This window comes from Truncatella angustata, assembly GCF_020726525.1.
Source record: "Truncatella angustata strain MPI-SDFR-AT-0073 chromosome Unknown BKA67scaffold_2, whole genome shotgun sequence".
Taxonomy (NCBI): domain Eukaryota; kingdom Fungi; phylum Ascomycota; class Sordariomycetes; order Amphisphaeriales; family Sporocadaceae; genus Truncatella; species Truncatella angustata.
This window is the reverse complement of record NW_025763382.1, coordinates 4,550,102-4,573,200: the sequence shown is the minus strand read 5'-3', so window position 1 is coordinate 4,573,200 and position 23,099 is coordinate 4,550,102. Positions and strand designations below refer to the sequence as shown.

At 50.5% G+C, this 23,099-nt stretch overlaps 7 protein-coding genes across 7 annotated transcripts; 3 read left to right on the top strand and 4 right to left on the bottom strand.

The window, feature by feature from the left end:
• Positions 1-1,478: 1,478 nt before the first annotated feature.
• On the top strand, positions 1,479-5,047 carry BKA67DRAFT_512354 (ras guanine nucleotide exchange factor domain-containing protein; the record flags this gene model as incomplete). Its single annotated transcript, XM_046097466.1, has 2 exons — positions 1,479-1,907; positions 1,970-5,047. The coding sequence occupies 2 exons, from the start codon at positions 1,479-1,481 to the stop codon at positions 5,045-5,047; spliced, it is 3,507 nt and encodes a 1,168-aa protein (XP_045961830.1).
• A 3,163-nt stretch (positions 5,048-8,210) lies between these two features.
• Positions 8,211-9,718, top strand: BKA67DRAFT_591011 (major facilitator superfamily domain-containing protein; the record flags this gene model as incomplete). The annotated part of the gene is made up of 2 exons (XM_046104659.1): positions 8,211-9,473; positions 9,548-9,718. 2 exons carry the CDS (start codon positions 8,211-8,213, stop codon positions 9,716-9,718), a joined length of 1,434 nt encoding a protein of 477 aa, XP_045961829.1.
• A 2,155-nt stretch (positions 9,719-11,873) lies between these two features.
• Positions 11,874-13,840, top strand: BKA67DRAFT_591002 (Alpha/Beta hydrolase protein; the record flags this gene model as incomplete). The annotated part of the gene is made up of 8 exons (XM_046104657.1): positions 11,874-11,890; positions 12,104-12,277; positions 12,502-12,593; positions 12,653-12,820; positions 12,870-13,076; positions 13,190-13,329; positions 13,455-13,641; positions 13,671-13,840. The coding sequence occupies 8 exons, from the start codon at positions 11,874-11,876 to the stop codon at positions 13,838-13,840; spliced, it is 1,155 nt and encodes a 384-aa protein (XP_045961828.1).
• Positions 13,841-14,234: 394 nt separating this feature from the next.
• Positions 14,235-16,013, bottom strand: BKA67DRAFT_513031 (acetyl-CoA hydrolase; the record flags this gene model as incomplete). The annotated part of the gene is made up of 4 exons (XM_046097529.1): positions 14,235-15,281; positions 15,338-15,475; positions 15,529-15,769; positions 15,832-16,013. The coding sequence occupies 4 exons, from the start codon at positions 16,011-16,013 to the stop codon at positions 14,235-14,237; spliced, it is 1,608 nt and encodes a 535-aa protein (XP_045961827.1).
• Positions 16,014-17,034: 1,021 nt separating this feature from the next.
• BKA67DRAFT_532791 (uncharacterized protein) lies at positions 17,035-18,747 on the bottom strand (the record flags this gene model as incomplete). The annotated part of the gene is made up of 1 exon (XM_046099586.1): positions 17,035-18,747. One exon carries the CDS (start codon positions 18,745-18,747, stop codon positions 17,035-17,037), a length of 1,713 nt encoding a protein of 570 aa, XP_045961826.1.
• A 636-nt stretch (positions 18,748-19,383) lies between these two features.
• On the bottom strand, positions 19,384-21,573 carry BKA67DRAFT_192791 (uncharacterized protein). Its single transcript, XM_046095360.1, has 2 exons — positions 20,792-21,573; positions 19,384-20,743 (listed from the first exon to the last, which is right to left on the bottom strand). The coding sequence occupies exons 1-2, from the start codon at positions 21,164-21,166 to the stop codon at positions 19,574-19,576; spliced, it is 1,545 nt and encodes a 514-aa protein (XP_045961825.1). The 5' UTR covers positions 21,167-21,573; the 3' UTR covers positions 19,384-19,573.
• Positions 21,574-21,739: 166 nt separating this feature from the next.
• On the bottom strand, positions 21,740-22,858 carry BKA67DRAFT_192790 (uncharacterized protein). The gene is made up of 2 exons (XM_046095359.1): positions 21,853-22,858; positions 21,740-21,802 (listed from the first exon to the last, which is right to left on the bottom strand). Exon 1 carries the CDS (start codon positions 22,803-22,805, stop codon positions 22,197-22,199), a length of 609 nt encoding a protein of 202 aa, XP_045961824.1. The 5' UTR covers positions 22,806-22,858; the 3' UTR covers positions 21,740-21,802; positions 21,853-22,196.
• Positions 22,859-23,099: the final 241 nt, after the last annotated feature.

Sequence of the window (23,099 nt, the reverse complement as noted above, 5' to 3'; positions counted from 1 at the left end):
CCGTTTATGTTTTTCTGGTTCCCCTTCTTGAAATTCTGCGGATATACAACCACTCACTACTGTTTGTTTGTACATTCCCTTCAGACAGATCTCGGATCAGCGAAAGCGCCCGAAACACCTCTCTAGCTTGCCTACATACGATTTGTGAGAGGTCACACATCGCAGGACCTGGAGAGTGTTAGAGAATAGAGTCCGTGGACGTGGCAGTAGTACGGTACTTGAGATATTTACTCGCGTCTCTCCTGTACTTGTAGAGAGACTATCTTTGACATCCCCACTGTTCAACCGTCAGCCGACGACCGTCCACAGTATCCATTCTTTTATCGAGATCCATACGACGGAGTCGCATCGCAACCTTCGGCAGTCGAGTCTCACACACAGACATACACACCATTAACGTGGGATCATACAAAACGAACAGACTGGCGGGACTGCGTCTTCCATCTCAGGCCAACATCAACGCCACCGTCATTGCTCCCGTCCTCTCCTAGTTTGTGGTAGCTTCAGGCTAGGAGCGCGGTTCGTCTGTTCTGCAGAAAAACGGTCTGCAACTCGCATTTGTTTTTCTCTCTCTCTCTCTCTCCAAAAATCAGCTGCTTCTACGGTACCTGGGCCCATTCCTTCGGATTTCAAAAGGGGTACCGCCTTTGAGTGAAATCCCTGGAAGATATTAAGGTACGCATCACCCTGCGTCGTCCGTTTATTGTGTGGTACAGTAGCACGGAACAATACGCTGGCCCCATCCATCCCTCGCCTGGTCTTGTCTGGTCTGGTTTGGTCTAGCATTGCATCGGTCTGGGTTCACGCTTATGGGTCTCGTCATAGGACTGAAGCTCAAAACTTCTGCGTCAAGGGCATTCCCTGGCAATCCTGCAAGTGCGTCAAGTACCTGGTCAAAGTGCAAGTCCAGCGATCCTGGACATTCCAAATTGGACCCCTCCACAGATCCCAGTCCCAAGTCCCTCTAGCACTACCTACGCGGTAACCCGTACCATACTTTCGTCACGGCTCTCCAGTCTCCCTTCATTCCATCAAATCTACGACTATTGATTCACCTTTGCCAAAATCAACAAAACAAGTTTACGCTTGTACGAACACAACTAATACTTCTAGTTGCAGGAGGCTCTATAGTTGGGCTTCACCTTTCCCACATACCCAACCAAACCAAGCTTCTCTGCCATTGTAGATATTTGCAGGACCCGCGCTGGGAAGGTCGTCTTTGACAGTCGACCTCGAAAACGATCCATTGTGGAAACATAGACGGCGTCTGAGCTTACTGCGCAGCGCAGGGATATCACAATTATTGCGCTTCGACGACATCGATTCTCTCCCATGGTTTTCAACCACCAGGTTCCGCAGCATTCATAATGCTTGACGACCAATCTATGCGATCGAGCCTCCAGGTTGCGCCGCTCGCCATTCATAAAAATAGATCTGAGTCTATCAACGAAGCACAAGATGGATGCCAGGGCGCCGATATGTGCGCCGATTCGCACATAACACCTCCAAGAACACCGAGTGGCTCAGAAGAGGACGTGAATGCCCACAGCGAAGCGCCTGTGCCGCCGCCAGTTTTCCACAATTTCTTAAGGGCCTTCTATCCTTTTCATCCAAGCTATACAACAACAGATTCGACGGTCACTCTGCCACTCAATGAAGGAGATGTTGTTCTAGTACATTCGATACACACGAATGGATGGGCCGACGGCACTCTTCTTGTTTCTGGTGCCCGAGGCTGGCTGCCAACAAATTACTGCGAAGCGTACGATCCGGAGGAGATGCGAAACTTACTCAATGCACTTTTAAACTTTTGGGACTTGTTACGCAGCACTGCGACTAATGAGCGAGATATCTTCGGGAATCAAGAGTTCATGAAGGGTATCATTGCAGGTGTTCGGTATCTTTTGGTAGCGTCACTCCGTTCTCAGGTCGTACTTTCGGTATTTAGTACAGCTAACCTCTTTGCCAGGAATACACAAACTGTCTGACTCGGGAATCGCCGATTATCCAACGTAACGATTCCTTGCGGAGAGGACGCAAATCACTGCTGTCAGAGCTGTCGTCGCTAGTGAAAACAGCCAAGCGGTTACAAGAAGTCTTAAAGTCTGCTCAACTGCTCAGTGAGCATGTCAACGACATCATTGATGAGATGATTCTAAGGGCTTTCAAGATCATTGTCAAAGGTGTACGCTTCCTTGATTTACTCGAGGAGGATAGGCGACAACGCGCACCTGCCGCTGTGACGGTGATGGCGACTGTTGTAGAAGAGTCCTATATTCCGCCAACACCTCCAGCTGAGTCGGCTATCGCGTCTGATCAGAACCAGGATGTCGACCGGGATGCCGGCACCCGAGGAGTTGAGGAGGGAACTGCTGCCGAATTGGCGGAGACGCAGCTAACCGACGGTGCACAAGAAAACGCACCATCCAACAAGCGCTTGTCCTCCGTTTACTCGCCAACAAACACGACAGGTCATCGGCTGTCACAGACCAATTACAATCGAGGGAGTCGATTGTCGGCCAGTATATCACATCGAGTGTCTCTAGCCGGCCCATCATCGCTGTCTCAACCTCAAAACTTGGTTTCAGCACGGTTGAGTTCAAGTCATGACACTCTCTTGTCCTACCTCGGATCTTTCATCGGACGGTTACAACTACAGTCTCAGTCCCGTTCAGAATTAGCCTTGGCAATCAAACAGTCTGCAACCCTGGGTGGAGATCTCCTTGCCGTTGTCGACACCGTCTGTCGGCACAATCCCTTTGGCTCCGAATCTTTGGATCAAGCTAGAGCTGCCATGTACGACCGCATCCGAGACCTGGTGTACTCTGCACGGGGAATTTTAAGCAGTACTGAACTTGAGGCAGAAGATTTGATCATGCTTCAGGATAACGGACAGCTTCTTTCGGCTGCCATGGGTTGTGTGCAAGCGGCTGGCAGCTGTGTGGAGAAAACCAGATGGGTCATTGAGAGGATTGGCGACTTCGAATTTGAGACGGAAAAACAAGGCCTGGGGATTGACTTGGGAGTTTTTGAGAAAGCTGCGGCAAGCCGGCCGAGTACGCCTGCGACAGCGAGCGTCGCTAGTTCAAAGGCCTCGGATTCTTCTCCTACCCGAACCCGGCATCTGCATATGTCCATGGACAAACCTCTACCTGCGGTTCCTGCGGGGTCTGAATCTGCAGAACGAAGCGAATCTGGAATTAATACTGATCCAACATCACAACCACCATCTTTTGCCACGGATGACGCGGCTTCTAGCGTTCCTTCGTCTATTGGGTCACTGCGTACTGCTTTGCCGCCGCTACCCAGACTTACTACCACACTTCTTCGGGAAGACTCTTATAGTCCTACAACCGAGACGTCTCATGACAGTGAATACCATGGCTCTTTTCGCTCAGAAGCTTCGACTGCGTCCAGCACGGGCACCAACAGCACATACCTCAGCAGAGATTCCGAGGTCAGTCTCATCTCCCAGACATCGACTAGGGCAACCACCCCAGACTCCGCGGGCGTTCCGAGGAATCAACCATCAGTGTCAGATCTCAGTGTCGCTGGAAGCTTCAGTACACCTGAAGAAGTTGATGATGTGGAGTCGAAATTACTGGAAAAAACATACGCCCATGAGCTTATGTTCAACAAGGAGGGCCAGGTCACTGGGGGCTCTCTCCCTGCTCTTGTTGAGCGTTTGACTACCCATGAGTCTACGCCTGATGCAATGTTTGTATCTGCATTCTATTTGACCTTCAGGCTATTCTGCACGCCTAAAATGCTCGCAGAAGCATTAATTGATCGTTTCGATTATGTGGGTGAGGCGCCCCACGTTGCAAACCCTGTGCGTCTCAGGGTTTACAACGTGATGAAGGGTTGGCTCGAGTCGCATTGGCGCGAGTCGACCGACCATGAGGCCCTTTCAGTCATTCGTCGCTTCGCCGAGTCCAAGCTTAGCTCCTTGCTTCCGTCCGCAGGAAAGCGATTGCTAGCGCTCACCGAAAAGGTTTCTGCCATTGAAGGCTCTTTGGTACCGAGGCTTGTGTCTTCTATGGGCAAGACAAGCACATCCACTGCTCAATATGTTCCTGCAGACACGCCACTTCCAAATCCTATTTTGTCCAAGAATCAGCAACACTTGCTTCAAACTTGGAAAACTGGTGGTAGCCTACCATCCGTCCTTGATTTCGAGCCTCTAGAGGTCGCCCGCCAATTGACAATGAAGCAAATGAACATTTTCTGTTGTATTTTACCCGAGGAGCTACTTGGTTCACAATGGATGAAGAAAGGTGGCGTGGAATCACCCAATGTCAAGGCCATGTCGGGACTTTCAACCGATCTTTCAAACTTGGTTGCCGACACTATTCTTCAATATCCTGATGTCAAGAAGCGGGCAGCCGTCATCAAACAGTGGGTCAAGATCGCGCATCAGTGTTTGCAGCTCAATAATTATGATGGATTGATGGCCATCATATGCAGTCTCAACAGTTCCATCATTAGCCGACTTCGGAAGACCTGGGAATTTGTGAGCCCGAAGAGACGAGAAATGCTGAAGACACTGCAAGCGATTGTTGAACCATCCAACAATAACAAGGTTCTGCGCGCTCGACTACAGGGTCATGTCCCGCCATGCCTGCCGTTCCTGGGCATGTTCTTGACCGATCTGACTTTTGTCGATATTGGCAATCCTGCGACTAAGCAATTGCCGGGGTCAGGCTCGGAAGATCAGGGCTTGACCGTCGTAAATTTTGACAAGCATACGCGCACAGCAAAAATAATTGGGGAGCTGCAACGCTTTCAAATTCCCTTCAGACTTACTGAAATTTCAGATCTCCAAGACTGGTTGCAGGCTCAAATTGTTCGTGTAAAGGAGGCAGATTCAGGCAATGTGCAAGTCAGCTACTACCGTAAAAGCCTGCTACTGGAACCACGCGAAACTGTCGCCCGCACTCCCGTGGAAGGCCCTACAGCGACTCCAAATCCTGGGCAAAAAACCGACCTCTTCTCTTGGATGTCACGAGATCGAGGAAACCACAGCAATGCGACTTTAGCAGTCTGATCACTGAACATGTGCTGTATACAACACAGACCACAACAACCACCTTTTGCCCGCCACTCCTCACCTTCTACACTTCCATGTACAACAACCAGTGCTGGACTTATGACCATTTTGCATTATTTATTGATACCCCATCGTTCTTATTTTATTCTTGTTATGAGCATATTAGGGTTAACACTAGTTAGCCTCATCTTTTCCATCCTCTTTCAAGGGATTTACAGCGGGCGGGCAGAGCACAGCAGAAGATTCAAATCAGCTCCTCATTTGGAGGTTTTTTATTGACATGGGAAAATCGTTGTTGGGTTAGGGTTTAAAGCCGTGGCTCAACATGCCATGAGGAGTTGGTCGGGGAATGATTTGAGGCAATGGCACGGGAACGGCGCATTCAAGGCATTGGGATACCACAACGTTTCGTTACATCTTGGTATTGATATTTGGCTCATGACGCCCCGGGACTGTCTGTCGTATAATTGGGATATGATGGAGCAGCTGGTTGGTTTGGTGAGGGAGGCATGAAGGACAACAGTAGGCATGCTTGCCTTCTGGAGTGGAGTGGAAGACCAGCAGGAGAGGTGTCTAGCTGTCCCAACGGACCCGGCCTTGAATTGAAATGTACAAATTGGCCCCTTTCATACAAAATTGGATGCGCATCCAACCCAATCTCAAATGGTTTTTGCAGCAATGTTTTTATGACGACTTGCTGTGGTGCCAGGACATATGCGGCTGCGAGAACTTGATTTCTAGTTTGGCAATATTTTACCAATTCATTTCACCTGTTCCGATTCTCTTCCAGTGGTAGAACGCTACCCCCGAAAGCTTCTTTAGGCTGAGTGGGGTAGAATCCTTTAATTGCTGCAATGTGACCTTGATGCATGAGGTGGCACCGTTGAAGATACAGTGCATACCGACAACCGACCTTGGGACTTGACTGAAGCAGTGAAGAGTGTCAAATTTTCAGAATGAAGAGCAGAGTGCCAGAAACTCGAGAACTTGCAACTCCGAGCGATGACAACATGGCGTGAAGCCGTTGACTTTGGCTCCTTGATAGTGTCGTTTTAGTTGAGTGCTATCTTCCCAACTGCCAACTTCAACCCCCCCCCCCCCCCCCCCACTGCTGGAGAAGAGTTCTACGGTCTACGCCGCCGCTTGAACCCTGAAAACCCAAGCTTCAACCACACCACATGTAATAATGGAGGTACAGACAGCATTCTATTAGCTTCAATATCTAACTTGGTGATTGCCTAAATTAAAGGACTTGGTAGGGTGTTTGATACACTGGAGTCTATATGCTTCAGGACGTACATAGTAGCTGTCAATGTTCAATACTCATGGCTTTCTCCAAGTTTGTTTCCACCAGTCGACTTTATTACGTTACATTCTGGCTGGGTACGTACCAGACAGCTTTTTTTTGTTTTGTTACGTTACGTTACAATGCTAGCTGGGGAAGTCAGGGAAGATGGCTCTACTTGTACTGAGCACTAGCGACCAGTCGAGGCCGCTGTATCCCATGTCCAAAGAGACCCGGGCGCCTTCCTGAAAGGGGCTTGACACTTACCCCAGCTTTCGTGGGCGAGCCAATTGTAGCCCCTGCAGCAGACTGATCTCGTGCGATACCAGGAGCCGAAAGTACGAATCAGAACATGGCCTACGGACCGACTGCAAATTTCCCCTATCGACACACAGGCGGCCTGTCATCCTTGGTGTAATGCTTTTGCTTTGCATTGCTTACATTCCTTCTTTCTTTTCTTCTTCTTTGTCAAATCATGGCTGCACACGTACACTTGGGCGAGGGTTGAAAATGTACTCTTAAGCAGTGAACTTGTTGCTGTGTATTCGCATTGGGGCGTCGGCCTGATGCGTGGTAGAACTGACATTGTGTTTGCATAGTACCCAATGACATATTCAGGATGCTCGTATATCGATTCGCTAAAAGCAAAACCGTGTTCCGCGTCGACCTAAGTTAGCTACATGCTTAAAATCGGCCGCCACGGTGCATCCCGTATCTTTGGGAAGTCGTCGATCGGGCTCATCTGTCAGACGAATGTAGCTCCAGTAGTGCTCACTTGTAACATTCCCCGACAAGCTTCTACGTGCCGGTCTAGGTAAGGTTAATCTAGTGCTACTTTGATAGCGAGTATCAGCACTGTACAAGGTGAGGGGTGATGGGTGATTGCACTCGGACTTGATACAAAATAGACGGCACCACCTCGATTCGAAGGAATCAGTGTTACGTTGTGTGTTGTTGGAGTTCCTTGCATTTCACCCACATGATTGCCTCGTACAACGTTCATTGATATGTCCCGCCGACCATCCCACCCTGATCATTGATAGCATCCTGCCTCGGACTGCTGCGGTATCATACCCATACCATACCCTCCGACGTGCCAGCTGCGGCCCGCAGGTTGAAGTGGACTCGAGATAACCACAGCACCCTTGTCCATGCCTTGGAGAGATTCCTATCTCTGAATTACAGGCCTCGGCCGGCTATTGGATGATCTGATTAGACGGTCTCCAGCACTCCCTCCGTACTCGTACCAAACAAGCTCCACCCGACGGCGAATCCCTGATCGACAATTCATGGTTCATTCTTAATCGTTGGGAATTCTTAATCAACTTTGTTTCCTGCTAACTTACCGCGTCTCTTGTTTTACATGTAAATTTAGCAGCTACTTCTCGGTGGCCATCCGCATTTGACGCTGCCCAGCAATTTGGGACGCGACCAGCAGCAGACAGTTCGAGCCTACCGGCAACACCTTTCCTGGACTAATGTAAGTTGTACCAGTACCTGTACCCTAATCGCCCATTGTACCGTACCCCATACAATTATGGTTACAGGCGCCTGCAATAGCTTCAGAGTACCTGTGCTGGGACTGCCTCGGCCTGCTGCTCGCTTGTCAAGTAAAATAAAACAAAACAAAGAAAGCTCGCTAACGAAGTACGCTTGTCGCAGCAAATCCAACCACGCATTTATCTGTAGAGTGTTCGCATCCTTGCTGGACTATTTGGATCCCCAATTGAGGCACAGCCAGCTCCGCCTGCAACACATCAGATCATGGCTGATATCAAAGCGGATCCTGCCGCCATCACCGCGGCGCCGGCACATGCTACCACCGACAGTGCCGCAACTGCCACCGTTGACCCCATCCCGCGTCCGTCAGGATGGATGTACAAGGGATTCAGGATTGGCAAGAAGGAGTTTTGGTATGCATCGCCCAAGGTCCAGCTCTTCATGGTCGCCATGGTGTGCTTCCTCTGTCCCGGAATGTACAATGCGCTTGGCGGTTTGGGCGGCTCCGGGCTGAGCGACACCACGGCGCAAACCAACGCCTCAACAGCCCTGTATTCTGTCTTCGCCGTTGTCGGTTTCTTTTCCGGCACATTCGCCAACAAACTCGGTCTTAGGCTGACGCTGGCGCTGGGTGGTCTGGGATACTCCGTCTACGCTGCCAGTATCCTTTGCTTTAAGCACACCCAGAACATGGGGTTCGTCATCTTCGCCGGAAGCTTTCTCGGTCTTTGTGCCGGTCTGTTGTGGTGTGGTCAAGGCGCAATCATGATGGCCTACCCACCTGAGCGCTCCAAGGGCCGTTACATTTCATGGTTCTGGATCATCTTCAATCTTGGCGCTGTCATTGGCGCCTTGATCCCGCTCGGTCAGAACATCAACAACACAGGCGGTGATGCCACCGACGGCACCTTCGTTGGCTTCATTGTGCTCATGGTCATTGGTGCCATCCTTGCCCTCTTCCTTTGCAACGCCGACAAGGTGCAACGTGAAGACGGCTCCCACGTTATCCTGATGAAGAGCCCTTCCTGGCGCTCCGAGTTCATCGGCTTATTCGAGACCATCACCACGGATCCTATGATCGTTCTTCTGTTCCCCATGTTCTTTGCTTCCAACATCTTCTATACGTATCAGCAGAACGGCATGAACGGCGCACACTTCAACGCTCGTGGCAAGTCACTCAACAATCTTTTGTACTGGCTCGCGCAGATCTTTGGTGCTGTTATCTTCGGCTATGCCCTCGACTACGCCAAGCTACGCCGTTCCGTGCGTGCCAAAGCATCATTGGTGGTTCTTTTCGCACTGACCTTCGTTATCTGGGGAGGCGGCTACGCCTGGCAGATTCAACAGGTCGATCGGGCCGTCACCGAAGACGAGGAATGGAAAAAGACCAATACTTGGGACTGGGAGAATGGTGGTGGCAGGCTCTTTGTTGGGCCCATGTTCCTGTACATGTTCTACGGATTCTATGATGCCGCTTGGCAGACGTGCATCTACTGGTACATGGGCTCGCTTTCGAATTCCGGTCGTAGACTGTCCAACTTGGCAGGTTTTTACAAGGGTATTCAGAGTGCTGGTGCTGCCATCTTCTGGCGTTTGGATAATCTGGGTACTGAGTATATGACGGAGTTCGCTGCTACGGTACGTTTATTGTTCTCTTTTCCCCCTCATCTTCGGTCCGTCAGTTGAACAGGAAACACTAACACATGGTCTAGTGGGGCGTTTGTGCCGCTGCTCTCTTAATTGCAGCACCCATCATTTTCCTTAGAATTACTGATACCGTCTCTATCGAGGACGACCTGAAATTCAGCGACGAGACCGTTGAAGATGTCGCACCACAGGCTGTCCTGGAAGAAAGAGGTTTTGGGAAGGAAACAGAAGTTTAGCTATGGTAATGGAGAAGGGGAAGCGGACACTGTAAAGAAGACAATGATAATGGCTGAAATCGGTCTGAGTGGTCTCTCAGATTCGTGGATATAATTAAGTTGCATGTATGAGAATAAGTCTAGCTGGAGACGGAGGATTACCACCTGCTCTCAATATTAGCATAAAGTTCAAATCAAAACTCTCATGGATGATACTGAATAACCGCTTTCAAGGAGGCGGTGCCAGCGAAGATTGCGAGATGAAAGTCCTAAAGCCCAGCCCAGTTCTACCTTGAAATGTCTCATAAAGAGATAGGGGTTAGTAACATTGGAGGGACGGTGTCGCATTCTAGGCTCCAATTCCAAGCTGTAGATTACTGCACTGCGTCAATAAGGGTTGTGTTGTGTTTCTTACGAAGGGGTTTCGGGAGGGGAAGAAAAAATATCAAGTCCAAATAACCAGATGAAGCTAGCATTCGTTTGTTAGAGAAAGCTTATCCATGTTGGTCAGTGAGTGGGTGTCCTAAGTGCAGCTTGTTGTTTCTGTCCTTTATTTGCTCTCCTCGAAAACCTCGCAAGCAACTTCTCCAGGCGAATTATGGCAGGGAAATGGCACCAGTTAACCCGGCTAATTTTTGACTTTGCACATCCAGCTATCTCCCCCCGGCTTCGGTGTATACCATCATTCTTGAGCACACTGTGCTGAAATGGGGGAAACAATTGGGTCAGAGGACAGGACGGCTCTCTCTTCATATCCCAGGACATGGTGAGTTCCATGGTATCATATCTTAACTATTCCAGAGCACCAGGCCTTAGGATTTAACAGGGTCGGTAAGTTAGTAAAAGTTGAAAGTGCGTAGTTTATAGTCCTATCTCATATTAATACAGGAACACCTTAATCATCGACTTCAATATAGAGTCGTCAAAATCCAGTTGTGTTAGAGTAGTGGCAGCGCGGACGTTTTTAGTACCATTGTGGTGTCTCGCAGATAGCTATAGGGTATAGTAGGAGGGGGCAAGTTCACCATGGAGGCCGAGTAGTCGTCCATGATCACTCAAGAAGAAGGAAGCGGTCACTGTTGTTGTATTCGACGTGAGTTTCAGAGATACGTTCATGAGAATCAGTTGCACGATTCAGCCTAGCACACTCGTCCTTTATGTGTGTGTGAGCGGTGGTGCTCTCTACTTTGTTGATGAAGCTCGGTACATATCCAGTGAAAACACGTAGCATCCTGTATATTGTGAGAACGAAGAAGAAACTTATGGGACTCACTTCCCTATGAACACGATCAGTTGCCCACATGAGGGAAAGAAAGCGCCCAGCAGTGTTTGGAGGCGAATTTACGTGCTGTTGTTCCCATATGATCTGCATTCTGCGCTTCGGAATCAACCTTTTGATGAAATTTTGTACTGCAGCAGGCAGATCTCCTTCTCCTCCATGGGCTGTGGAAACACGCCAAAAAAGGGTCAGTCGAATAATAATTTGGAATGGTCAGTTTGTCATAGTAACGCAATTTCAAGTGTCCAGTAGCAACCAGCGTTGTCCCGCCACTAAACGCGCACAGCTACTTAATGCTTATCAGTTGCATCTATTTCCAACCAGTCCCCGGCGTGGGAACATTGTAAGCCCTGGGGCACAAGTCCCATTCATCGTGGCGCAGTGGTAGTTTGGGGTGCTCTTGCACCCATGGGCGGCTGCTGGTCGGGTTTCGGTCCCCAAAGGCGCCCAGTTCAGTTCGACTAAGCTGGGGACAACGCCTTTTTTTTCGTTTTCTTTTTCTTTTTCAGTTTCTCTTTGGTTGTTCGTGTGTATGCCCGCTTTGCTTCCTCAGGCAGCCTGCATTTTACTTCAGCCTTATCGTAGCTTGATCAGATTCGAGATAATAGCCACATTCTTCTACATCATATATTATAGCCGCCATGAAAGTCCGTGCCGTTGACCTAAAGTATGTTGACATCAATGTGTCTTTTCTAACAGAAACAGCGCTACGTATGGGGCTCACACCAGCCATCCTATGCAGTCAGTATTTCCGTAGATATTGGTAAATCAAAAACATAACCCCGGCGTAGATAGTATCTACTCTGCAGTGGTGTGAATATGATTGTTTCAAGCAACGCCCACTCAACTATAGCTTATATAATTAGAAAAATAAAAATAAAAAGATAAAGTCCCAACATGGGGTCTCTGATAAGGTTCATGGGGATAAGCCAATTTGAATCCAGCTTGCTCAGCGGCGCGGAAATTCTTTTTTCAAGAGAAGCTGGCCAGACTGCTTAGGCCCCTTACATTCACACCACCGCACCAATCATGCACAGCGGATCTCAGCCTTCTCGTTGCTTCAAATTTTGAGTTGTTGGGCCCTCACCACACTCCTGATAATTTGACATCTAAGCTACATCTGCAAGGGCAATATATCCAACCATCCACAACACTACTCAAAATCTTACCTATGAAGGACTTGAGAGAAACGGCATCGAAGTATTTCTCGACATCCCATACGGTCAAGATACCAGCGGCGCCCTCGTTCCTTCTTCGGGCACCGCAATCAATGCGCAAACATATGGGGCAGCATGTCCGCAGTTTGTCGGCTAATACGCTACCTTTCTCATTGAGCAACATGGTATATATCTCAGAGGGCTGTCTCAACATTAATATCGCCTGACCGAAGCTTGGTTTACCTGAAGGATACAATGGCGGCAGGGGAGAGTATGGTAGGGACTACGGAGACAACACAGGACGTGAGAATAATCTGCCTGTAGTGGTCTACATTCATGGTGGCGGTTTCATAAGCGGTCAAAAACAGCGAACTGAAAATCACGCCTGATGACTTGATATTACAGATTTTCGAGACCGGGGCACCGGTCATCCAAGTGGCCATGAACTACAGCCTTGGAGGTAAGTACTTGGGTTCTTCTGTTCTTGGATGATAGATTGAATACCTGACGAGAAGAAAGTCTTCGGTTTTGCCCAATCCGAGGCACTAAAATTAGAAGTTGCACAAAACGCCGGACTCCGCGATCAGCGTCTCGTCATTGAATGGGTGCGCGACAACATTGCGCACTTTGGTGGCAACCCTGATCGGATAACCATATTTGGGCAGCAGATCATGGCCTATGGCCTATGTCGCCTCGCACTCGGTCCCCTTCTAGCATGCGATCTGCGAGTCGCAAGCTCTCGAGCCTGGCATAACGGGCAATTTTACCTTGAAAACCATGGAGGCGGTTATCAAAGCTAGGGGCTGTGAAGGCTCAGGGCTAGACTCGCCCAAGACCGTGGTATGTCTTAGAGACCTCGACGTCGACATCCTCCTCAATGCTTTTCTGGCTACATACCAATGCGACATCGGCCACAAACATCGGGGACATATGGCTGCCTATGGTGGACGGCGACTTCATCCCTGCTCCTCCCTCTCGACTTATCGCCGAGGGCCGGCTTCGCCAACGTCACGACTATGACGAGGTGGTGTGAGGACGACGTGACATACTTCACAGACGGCCCCATTTCCACCCCAAACGACACGCGGAGTTTCATCTCGTCGTACTTGCCCGCCATCTCATCTTCCCACGTCAACGAGCTTCTTGTACTCTGCCCGATATCAGAATTTGCTGCCATTCCGGCTTCCAGGCGAGGAGTGGACCCGAGCCCAGAGTTCCACCGAACCGCCCGCATCTCCCGCGACGACCTCATGACCTGTCCGCCGACCTATCGCGACTAGCCGCCCGCGGCAAAGACGTGTATCTGTACGACTGGAACCAGACGATGCTAGATCCGTTCTTAGTAGAGGCAGGTGGCGCGGCGGGCATGGGCATGATCCACACCTCCGAGTTTGCCTACATCTTCGGGAATCTGACCCATTACAACGCCAGTGGATATCCATTTGACCCGATGCCGCAGGATTGGGCGCTTGAGCAGAAGGCGAGCCGGAGCTGGGTGGTGGGGATACGTTCAAGTGGTTCGGGACGGTATTCAGAGGGGACGGTTATGATCATGACGAGGTGAGGATATTCGTGGTAGGCGGCCCCGAGGAGGGATCAAGTGCTATTGATGGGCCGGCTGCCGAGTCAGCTCTGGCGCGGCAGAGATTGAGAGAAAGAAGCGCGTTTGCCAACTCGCCGGAGATTGTTGAGGAGCTATGTTACTGAGCACTTGATGATGTGCTTCATGGTGAATAGAAGCCCGGGGAAGCGTATTTGTATTTAAGGACTGGAGTTGATAAAGCTCAAGGCCCTCTGTACAGCACTTAACGATCCTACTGGCCAGACACGCTGTCCGCTTGTTACGTAACCTCGCCGTAATGATTCAGGCAAATCGCGAAGGTGAAGCCGTGCTTGGTTGTGTATGTGATCTTACAATTCCATAGAAAAAGAACACATGACTGGAATGTGTGCATCTGATGTCAAATTACCGTCGATTGTTGGTGAAATTTGGTTTAATTCGCATCTACTTCTATGCTGTCAAAGATTTGTACAGTATTTGGTGCCCACCTATATCACAATAACATAGCGCCTATTCGCCAGCCATTATATAGGCTAATACTTACCACTGAACCTTCTTCATGCTACCCTGCTCCTGCAGAGCCTTGTGCATGTCGAAGCTGTTGAACAGAAGATGGGGCTCGTGTCCCCAACCCTTCTTCATGCATTCATATTCTGCCTTCTCAAAGTACGCCTTGAGGATAGGCTTGTAATCATCGTGTGCACACTTGTCAATGATGACGCGTGCCCTCTCTTTGGGTGACAGGCCACGAACGTCGGCCAATCCGGTCTCTGTCACGATAACATCAAGGTCGTGCTCCGTCTGATCGACGTGTGTGCACATTGGCACGATGCAACTCACACCAGTCGGGTCGGTCTTGGAAGGGCGCGTTGAAGGTGTGTGCATGATAGAATATTTCGCCGAGCGGAGGAAGTCGGCGGATCCGCCGAGACCGTTCAGCATGCGGCTGCCCATGACACAAGTTGAGTTGGCATGAGCATAAATATCGACTTCAACAGGTGTGTTCATACCAATGACGCCAAGTCGTCGGATGATCTCAGGCGAGTTAGATACTTGCTGGGAACGAAGCAGAAGCTTATTGTAGTACAGTTCCCAGTTGTCGTAGAATCGCTTGAATCCCTCAGGCGAGAAACGAATGGAGGTCGCAGTGGCAAACTCGAGTTTGCCAGAATCGAACAAGTCCAAGAAGGTGTCCTGGATGACCTCGGTCCAGACCTTCAGGTTATGAAAGTTTGCATCAGCCAAACCTCCAATAACAGCATTGGCAATGTTACCAATACCAGATTGAATGGGGAGAAGCGACCTTGGCATCCGGCCATGCTTCACTTCGTGCTCGAAGAATTCGATCAAGTTTTCAGCGATAGCGGCTGAGTTCGCATCTGCAGGAGTGTTTGACGCAGTCTTATCCTGGTAATCTGACTCAACAATACCGACGACCTTCTCAGGATCAATGGGGACCGAGGTACGGCCAATTCTGTCCTCAACACCCATGATCAAGTACGGCTTACGGTTAGGTGGCAGGTCTGTCATGGTGATATCGTGCAGTCCCTCGAAACTAGGTAATGAGGTGTTGACCTCGATGATAATCTAAGAACATGTCAGCACGAGAATCAAACCCCTCCTTAGATTCAACCAAAATATACCTTGTCGGCCATCTGGATAAGTTCAGGAGTTGCGCCTACGCTGGCGCCAGGCACAAAACTTCCGTCTTCCTTGATGTCTGTCGCCTCCACAACCACAACATCCAGGTTCTTGTTGGGACGATCCTTTGTGTAGAAGCCCTTTATCATAATCAGTGTCTCGTAACCAGGTCAAATCATGGGCTGTTTCTTACATAGACCAAATCTACAGGGAACATAGATAAATGCTTATCGAAGAAGTTGATACGGCCCTCGTTGATACCCTTTGCGATGGCCTTGCCCACTTGATGCGGACTTCGACGATTAATCATATCCAGACTGGCCCAGCGATTTTCTGTCTCGGAGCCGGAGGAGGCTCCAACAAAGAGCGAGTACTTCAGCTGACCCTGAAGACCATTCTTCTCCACGTGATCTGCGAGGAATGTGGGAATCTTCCTTTTTTTTGCAAGTTTTAGCACAATGGGCACAAGGTTTGAGGATCAGAGTATTACACATACTTGGGGTAACCGACACCAGTGAAACCGGACCAGCCGACATAAGCGCCATTGGGGAAGTGCTCCAGGAGATCCTCTGGTCGGCAGAGCTTGTTGAGCATGGACGGGCGCCGAACACGCTCCTTCAAGAGGGCCGAGACTGCCGGAGCAGTCGAGCTCCGCAGCTGAGCAGCAGTTGGGAACATCCTGAAGTCTCCAAAGCAGTACTTGTAGGGCTTAAGTATACTAGAGAGAAGTGTCCAGATATAGCCGCTTCCCTACAATGCTCGGATGGAAGTTTCAAGGGAAGAGAATGCGTGGATTGGAGCTTGGGTTTCGAAAGTCAATTCAACAAAGTGGTCCGAAGGGATCCACTTGCGTGACGATTACCTAAAGGTCTAAATGAAGACGAACGCGCCAAGGAGGCTCACGGTAGAGCGCGAAGGCCGAGGTGACTTGGAAATGGGCCAATGGAAGTCGTTCGCTCTTGCACAATAGGAAGATGACTTCTGTCTTTTTACGATCGCTATGATTTGCTTGTCAGTCGATTCTTTATTGCGTGCATAGTTTTGACTCCGGACACGAGCGCGGGATGACGTGGGTGCAGACAGGGGTAGCTCATGAGCTTCGCTGGTCAGGAGTTCTCAGCAGGGAGCACTTGGCGGTCCCGCTATATGAACCTCTCGGGCCGAGCAAGACTGCCGCTTCCTTTCGTCCGGCACCACTAACAGCAAGCGACGGTGAGTTTGGATACAGCTTCGATGGTTGGAAGAAACTGGCCAGTCGTCTCAGTAACGAAACCTGGGCTTGTTTGAAGCGAAATTACGGTACAGGAAGTGGCATGCGATGCATGGGAGCTTACAGTGCAACAGAATAAAATTGTACTACAGTAGAGCTAGAGCCAAATGCGTAATGTGCCAAAGTGCTGGCCAAGCCATTTTCATAGGGTTCAGATCGTTTTTAGAAGGAGAAACTGTTATACAATGATAAGCTGTTATTTCATGCTGTTCAACGTGCGGCGGTTGACCGGCCCCCCTCTAGCTCATTAGAGACCAGCCAGGTAGGAGCAGCCGTGACAACATGAGGATGACAGCAAGGGTTGACGAGAGATGGCAATTAAGATCATGGGATTCCAAGAACACGCTCAGATTGCTGGGACCATGATCAATATGGGGGGGTAGTAATTTTATACCAAGATTCTAGAATTGAGCTGAGCTACCCCAAACTTTAGTTGGCCTCTTTCCTGAACAAATCCCTCAACATCTCTCTGAATCCATAATTGGGTGTCTTGGAGTCATAAACCTTGCTACGATGCGCCTCTCCATTGAACCTGTCCAGGATGTTTCCCGGTCGCTGCCCGGCGCTCTCGCCGAGAGGTTTCGAGGGTCTGGCAGCGCGATCCTTGATGGCGTCTGCGAGTTGCGGTGCTACATCAGCATAGCAGGCATTCAGTTCCCTTTCGAGACTAAAGTACGGCTTCTTGGCGAGTTCGGGCGCCATGAGATTGTAGGACCGCGTGATGGTGTTTAGATTGGTGATGGAGAGATCCATGTACGTCTGTTCGGTACGCAGCCAGTCTGGATCGCGAAAGGGCGGCGGAAGCGGCACATCCTGAACTGGCACATTTGCACTTGTTACTTCGGTCGCAGCCCCTTCATTGGGCGGAGATGAGGTGGTGGAGGCTGCTGAATCGTCTATGGCAGCGGTAGCTTCAGCATCTGCAAGCTCTTCCGCAGTTTCTGGACTTAGCAGTTGCCGCACCTTGACCATGACGGGGTCATCTGTCGAGTTGGTCGGCACAACGACTTGCTCAACGTTGCGCTTTCGCGGGTTGTGAAGCAACTCAGCGCTAGCATATCTTCTCGCACGCTCCATCTGCTCTTGGAGCGCTCCACCCTTACTCGCTATAGTCCGAGCAGCATGACGCTTCCAGTCGTTTCGCAGTCTTGTCCGGAATGTATGGGCAGTCTTGATCAACTCCTGCTGCTTCTCGATCCAGGGCGGCACAATGTCCTGGCGCTTGATCATCTTGTTCATGATGTACTCGGTTGTATCAATGAAGGGGTTGTCTGCCCTGGTGTCGCGCTCTACGCCCTTTCCTCTCGGGATGTTTTTGAATTGGCCTCTGGCGATTGCGTCCTCAATTCGCTCGTTGGCCAGCGATGCCAGACCAGTAAAAGTGTTGGGCATTGCCCTGGCGGCGGGCTTGAACCTCTCGCGGAACTCCTTTTTCAGCTCGTCTCTTTCTTTCTCGCTAAGCCCGTTCTGCTCCTTGTCTTTCAGGCCCATTCCCGCATAGACGGCGGCTTTATCTCTGGCACCAGCCGCGCGCTGACCCTGACTCCTCGTATCTCTCGTGAAGCGCATATCCACGGGCTTCAGATCGGGCAACCTCGGTTTCCCCCTGAGGCTCGGTGCCAGGGGCTTATGCGCATCGTTCAGCATCCTGAGCACTGCATCCTCAGTGCTCTCCGCACCAGTCCAGGGCTGGCTCGCGGCGAGATGGGCGGTGCCGCGCCCGGCGGAGGCGGGAAGACCGGCTTCGGCAAAGGCGGATGCATTCTCTGATCGAAACTCGGCATCTCGTACCCTGGCAAGAAGCCGCGCTTTGAGCTCCTCCGAAAAGCCAGCGTCCTCGACTGCGCGGCGGCCGGCGCGTCCGCCGGTAAAGAGTGCTTCCTCGGTCGCTTCCTCGAGACGTCGGGCCATGGGGCCTGGTTCATTTTCAGGTTTGGGTTTGTGTGTGGAGGCTGCGTTGCCATTCGAATGGTTGCTCCTCTCGGCCGGCGTGTCTGAGGTGGCAGCATTGGATGTTGTTGAGGATTGTCGCAGACCACGGGCGCTCAGTCGCCCACTGCGAGCGGCCAAGTGAGCTTCACGCCGCAGCAGAGCGGTGGTGCATCGGACACAAACATAGTGAGATGTTGCTAATCCTGCCATGTCGCTTTCAAGTGATTTCCATAGCGAAAGTAAAACCACCACTCTTGCACTGAAAGGGTGGGAGAAGAGAGCTCTCCGAAGAGTGGCAATGTGTGAGAAAAGTTCGGAGATAAGCAGTCATGACAGCATTGAACCTCCTTAACAATAAGGTGGAGCGGAGCGCCTTCAAATGAGACCACTGGGCCCAGTGGGCGTCGCCACATACTCTAAGGTTATGTATGCAGATGTGTATGAACAATGGAATGTTTTGCTCAGTTCACGTTCAAATTGCTCCCCTTTTCTTTCTTTCATTTGTTCCCGACTACCTTGCAGCTTTTACAACAGCGGCGATGATTTTCTCATATTTCAAACAAATGGGTATTTTTGGGTGTATATTGCAACCGCTATATACTATCAGATCCAGTATGTACAAGTCCCAAATTTTAATTCCTCGGAACGCCGGCTAATGCATGACGAAAATCCTTTAATCCTCGTCAAAGGGTATATAATGATAGTGTTCTATCCGTGAGAACCTCACGCTCCCAAGCCTGGAGACTTCGCTACCCTGCGAAGTTGAAAATTGCCCTTCAAAAATGATGAGGGCCAAGCCAAGTGCGGCCTAACTTTGTGAAGTGCACTGGTCGCACTGGATGTTTTACCGGACGCCATTGATCCCAACACCTGAGGCCGAAGCGTTGGCTATGAGCCGAGATGAGGACTGGTGACGACCAGGGGGGCGGTCAACTGATCGTCGGCAATGGTCGCAAAGCCATACAGTCAAGAGTTGAATGAGTGCATGTGTCTCTTTGTTCTCCTTTTCTCTCTCTCTCTCTCTCTCTTTTTAATTTTATCCAGTGAACTCCCGTGGTGTCAATTCCGTTTCTTGCCATTTTTTGAGCCAATTGGCCCCTTTCCACACGTGCATCCTGAAACGGTTTGCGGCAGCTTTACCAATCTCGTTTATGGCTCTCTGCCCAACAGTAAATTCTGTCCAGAAAAGGTGCTCGTCCGGCGTCGAACACATGCTTATAGGCGCCTGGCTGCTAGGCAAAGCCTTTTTGTGCTTGGACAGTGTTATGGTCGTGCTGTTACCCCCGGCATTTAGGGACATGCAAGGCTGCGAAACCTCGAGGAAACCCTCCTCAAGAGGTTTGTTGCCGAGACCATTGTGGTCCGCAACTTCAGAGTCTCGCAATTGGCGGTCGACGATGAGTTCTTTGAGATACTTGGGCACATCGTATGTAATAGCTTCGCGCCGCGCGTTAGGAACAAACACTTTGCGTCCAGAGGCATCGCGTTTCTCGACAAGAGCTGTCTCGTTGGTGGTACCGTTGGCAATCGGATCGGGAATAGCGATCCAGGCGTCAATCCACTCGGTCATGAGTTGCTCCCACTGATCGGTTAGGTATACGGCATTGACCATCTCCCTTGCCCGCGAGTGGGGTGCAGGAGGCTGTGGTCGGGAAGTCTCAAAACCCGGTGTGAGAGAAATGTCAAATAGGGATGGTATGAAGATACGGAACGACTCGGCTGGTACGTCCAGCACCACAGCAGTATCGGTTTCGCTAGAGGGCGCTGTCGTATTCTCCAGGACAGTGTAAAAGTCTGAGTAGGCAATTGAATCGTCGTGACGTGCCTTTTCGTACAGTAATTCGATTTGCGAAAAGAGATGCTCGGCCTGGATTTCCAATGCCTCCTTTGCGGTATCGCGTGGCATAGCCGCTAGCTTCCAAACATCCCAATAACCGTAGTTGAAAACCCAAAGTGTTTCGCGTGGCGGATGCCGGGGCGCGGGCGTCGTGAGAAAGGCAGTGACCTGCTCTTCAAGATCTGGCAGTTGCGTCGGCACAGGATGTTGCTCCAGCATCCATGAGTAATCGTAGCCGGCTCCTTGTGTCGCGTTCGGCCATGATGTGATTGCATCCAGGTGGTCTCTATACAAGGCATTCGAGATGATGGATCCTCCTTGGATCTCAGTGCGCGGCATGTATGACAGATGCGCGTTGCAATCATCCAACTGGTTTCTGTCAGTTATATACTGCTACGTTCGTAGCACTGGTCTTACCTGCTGGCAAAGGACCTCTGTCCATGACTTGTCCGCGAATCCGGACTCCTGAGGTTCTTTGTTGGGTGTTGCAACATCACCTCCTCCGAACACAACTATCCTTAGGCCTCCGCCGACACTCCCATCATCATGTTCTGCGGTTGGCCTCCATTTCAGAATTCTCGTGTAACTTGAACCAAATGCGACATCGGTAAATCTTGTTGGTAGCAACCTCGTCAGAGTGATGAGTACGATTATGCATATCGCGACCTGGGAAAAGAGACGAGGCCCTCCGCGCATTGCCTTGGCCGAAATGAAGGCGAATAGCGACTTCAGTCCAAGCCCTTCAATTAGCCCATCCGGCCCGTATAATTGCAATTGAGGCTTTGCATGCATCTTGACTCGAGTGGGCTGGAGCTCGATAATGGCGGCACTTTTCAACACAATACGAAGCGCTGGCTGTCGCTTGACCTTGGCCTATATCCTTGTATGAACCGGGCCAGTTGCTGTGCACTTTTCTCCTCGTTTCCGACACAATCTGGTGCTGGTGGGTATGGTATACAAGAAGTAATTTCAACCCAACAATAAGAGTTCGAATTGCCAAAGAAAGAAGATGAAGCACTGAGTATAGTGATGTCTCCTCAAGTGTCACCTGCAGTTATGGTGTAAGTCGGTCGGGCCAAGCCGGATTGGGTGCAATGTGTGGCACCGCCAAGAAACGGTCGGTTCCCTTGGCTGGTACCAGTCGGGTTTGATCGCTGTATGTTCGAATGGACCTATGTCGGCGAGAGTAAAATGCCACGCTGGTTGAGTTGAGTGTCAAGAGACTTTACTCGGGGTGCACGCAGGATCGTGTCGGCAACAATAACAAAACAGCAGAAGGAAATGAGAGAGCCTGGAAATGGGGAGACAGAGACACAGACAGAGAAACATGGGAAACGGACCATCTTTCTGTTCTGTGGCACCTACAATGTGATATAATGGACTTACCAGCTTCGGCGGCCGTTGATGAGCGGTTCCACAAACCAGAGGCTAAGAAAGTGTGAGTACGTAGTCATCCTGGACGAGAACATATGCCTCACGGCCGCAAAATTGCTGAGGATCACCGTGGCATAATTCCCCGAAGTGGGAGGCCAGCGGTGGCCGCGAGTCGTAGAGAGGAGCGATGGCCGCTGTGATAGAGTAGTCGTAAGCTTGTGGAGACCAGGCCGTAGCCCCATTGTTTCAATGGCCCGCGGCCAGAAATATCCCACACTCGCACACTGAAGACATGGTATCCCTTGTAGACTATCTGTCATCAGATGTTTCCGTCGCATTTTCTGACTGGCTTCTGTGGATATTTAATCCGACATAGATCGACGTTGTGGGGAGAAAGCGCGACAGCCTCGTTTCGACTGACGACGTCTTGTTAAAATGGCTCTCAACGTTAGCCTGTGACGCGGCCAGTGGGAGTCTGTATATGTACTGAGCCTTCGGTCAGGCCACGGTACATGATGAGACTTGCTCCTGAATGCGCTGTGCAGATAACCTTGCTGCGGCAACGCAATCTGAACGTTGGCAAATAATTGGATGATCGTGGTCGGGAATATCGGCTCTCCATGTTGGATCGCCGAACCACACGCGACACCCAGACACCCACCAGCTGCATGATCTTATTAACAAATAGTGACGATGGACGATAGGATGCAAGCCCGCCTCCCCCACAAATTGGACCTGCCAAGCCTGGCATGTCGATCCTCCCACGATCCCAGTCGCGTGGTCCGCTGGGTGAAACCACGCTGTCAGGGCTGTGTGTGAACGAGCCGCAATTTGGTGGGTTGGATAAGCAATTATGGTTGGTAGCTGGATCGCTTGGAGGGCTGAGTGGCTTGGAACTTGGGGTTGGGGGGCGTTTTGGGGCGTGAACTGCCGAACACCCGCCGCTCCATCGCATTGTTACAGGTTTCTTGGTGCTGCAGCATATCTCTTTTTTAGTGCTTGGCATGCCGAACCTCGAAGCCAAGATATTGACGAGGCAGATCCTCGTATGGTACATGCCGACGATGCCGTATTATATTCAGAGCGGCCCCGGCTCCAGTAAAATGAGCTCTTCCATGTCCAGCCCTCAACGAGTAGGCTACGATCTACATAATAAGCGCTTCATCACAATCTGATGGCCCACAGTAATTGGGAAGTGCGCAACACCTTACATGTGGCTCAGAAAAGCATCCTGTTGGGTTGGTTCGGAAACCTTCATAATGCAAAGCCTATCATATCTTGGCATCCACATCTTACCGATATCAGCATGTTTCAGAGACAAAGTTTCGCGATGCCGTATTCGAGAAATGAA

Excerpts from the sequence above, each read along its gene's own strand:
- BKA67DRAFT_192790 (XM_046095359.1), bottom strand. The coding sequence starts at position 22,805 with ATGTACCATACGAGGATCTGCCTCGTCAATATCTTGGCTTCGAGGTTC.
- BKA67DRAFT_192791 (XM_046095360.1), bottom strand. The coding sequence starts at position 21,166 with ATGCATGCAAAGCCTCAATTGCAATTATACGGGCCGGATGGGCTAATT. Across the intron at positions 20,744-20,791 it reads CAGAGGTCCTTTGCCAGCAG|TTGGATGATTGCAACGCGCA; the intron begins GTAAGACCAGTG and ends GACAGAAACCAG.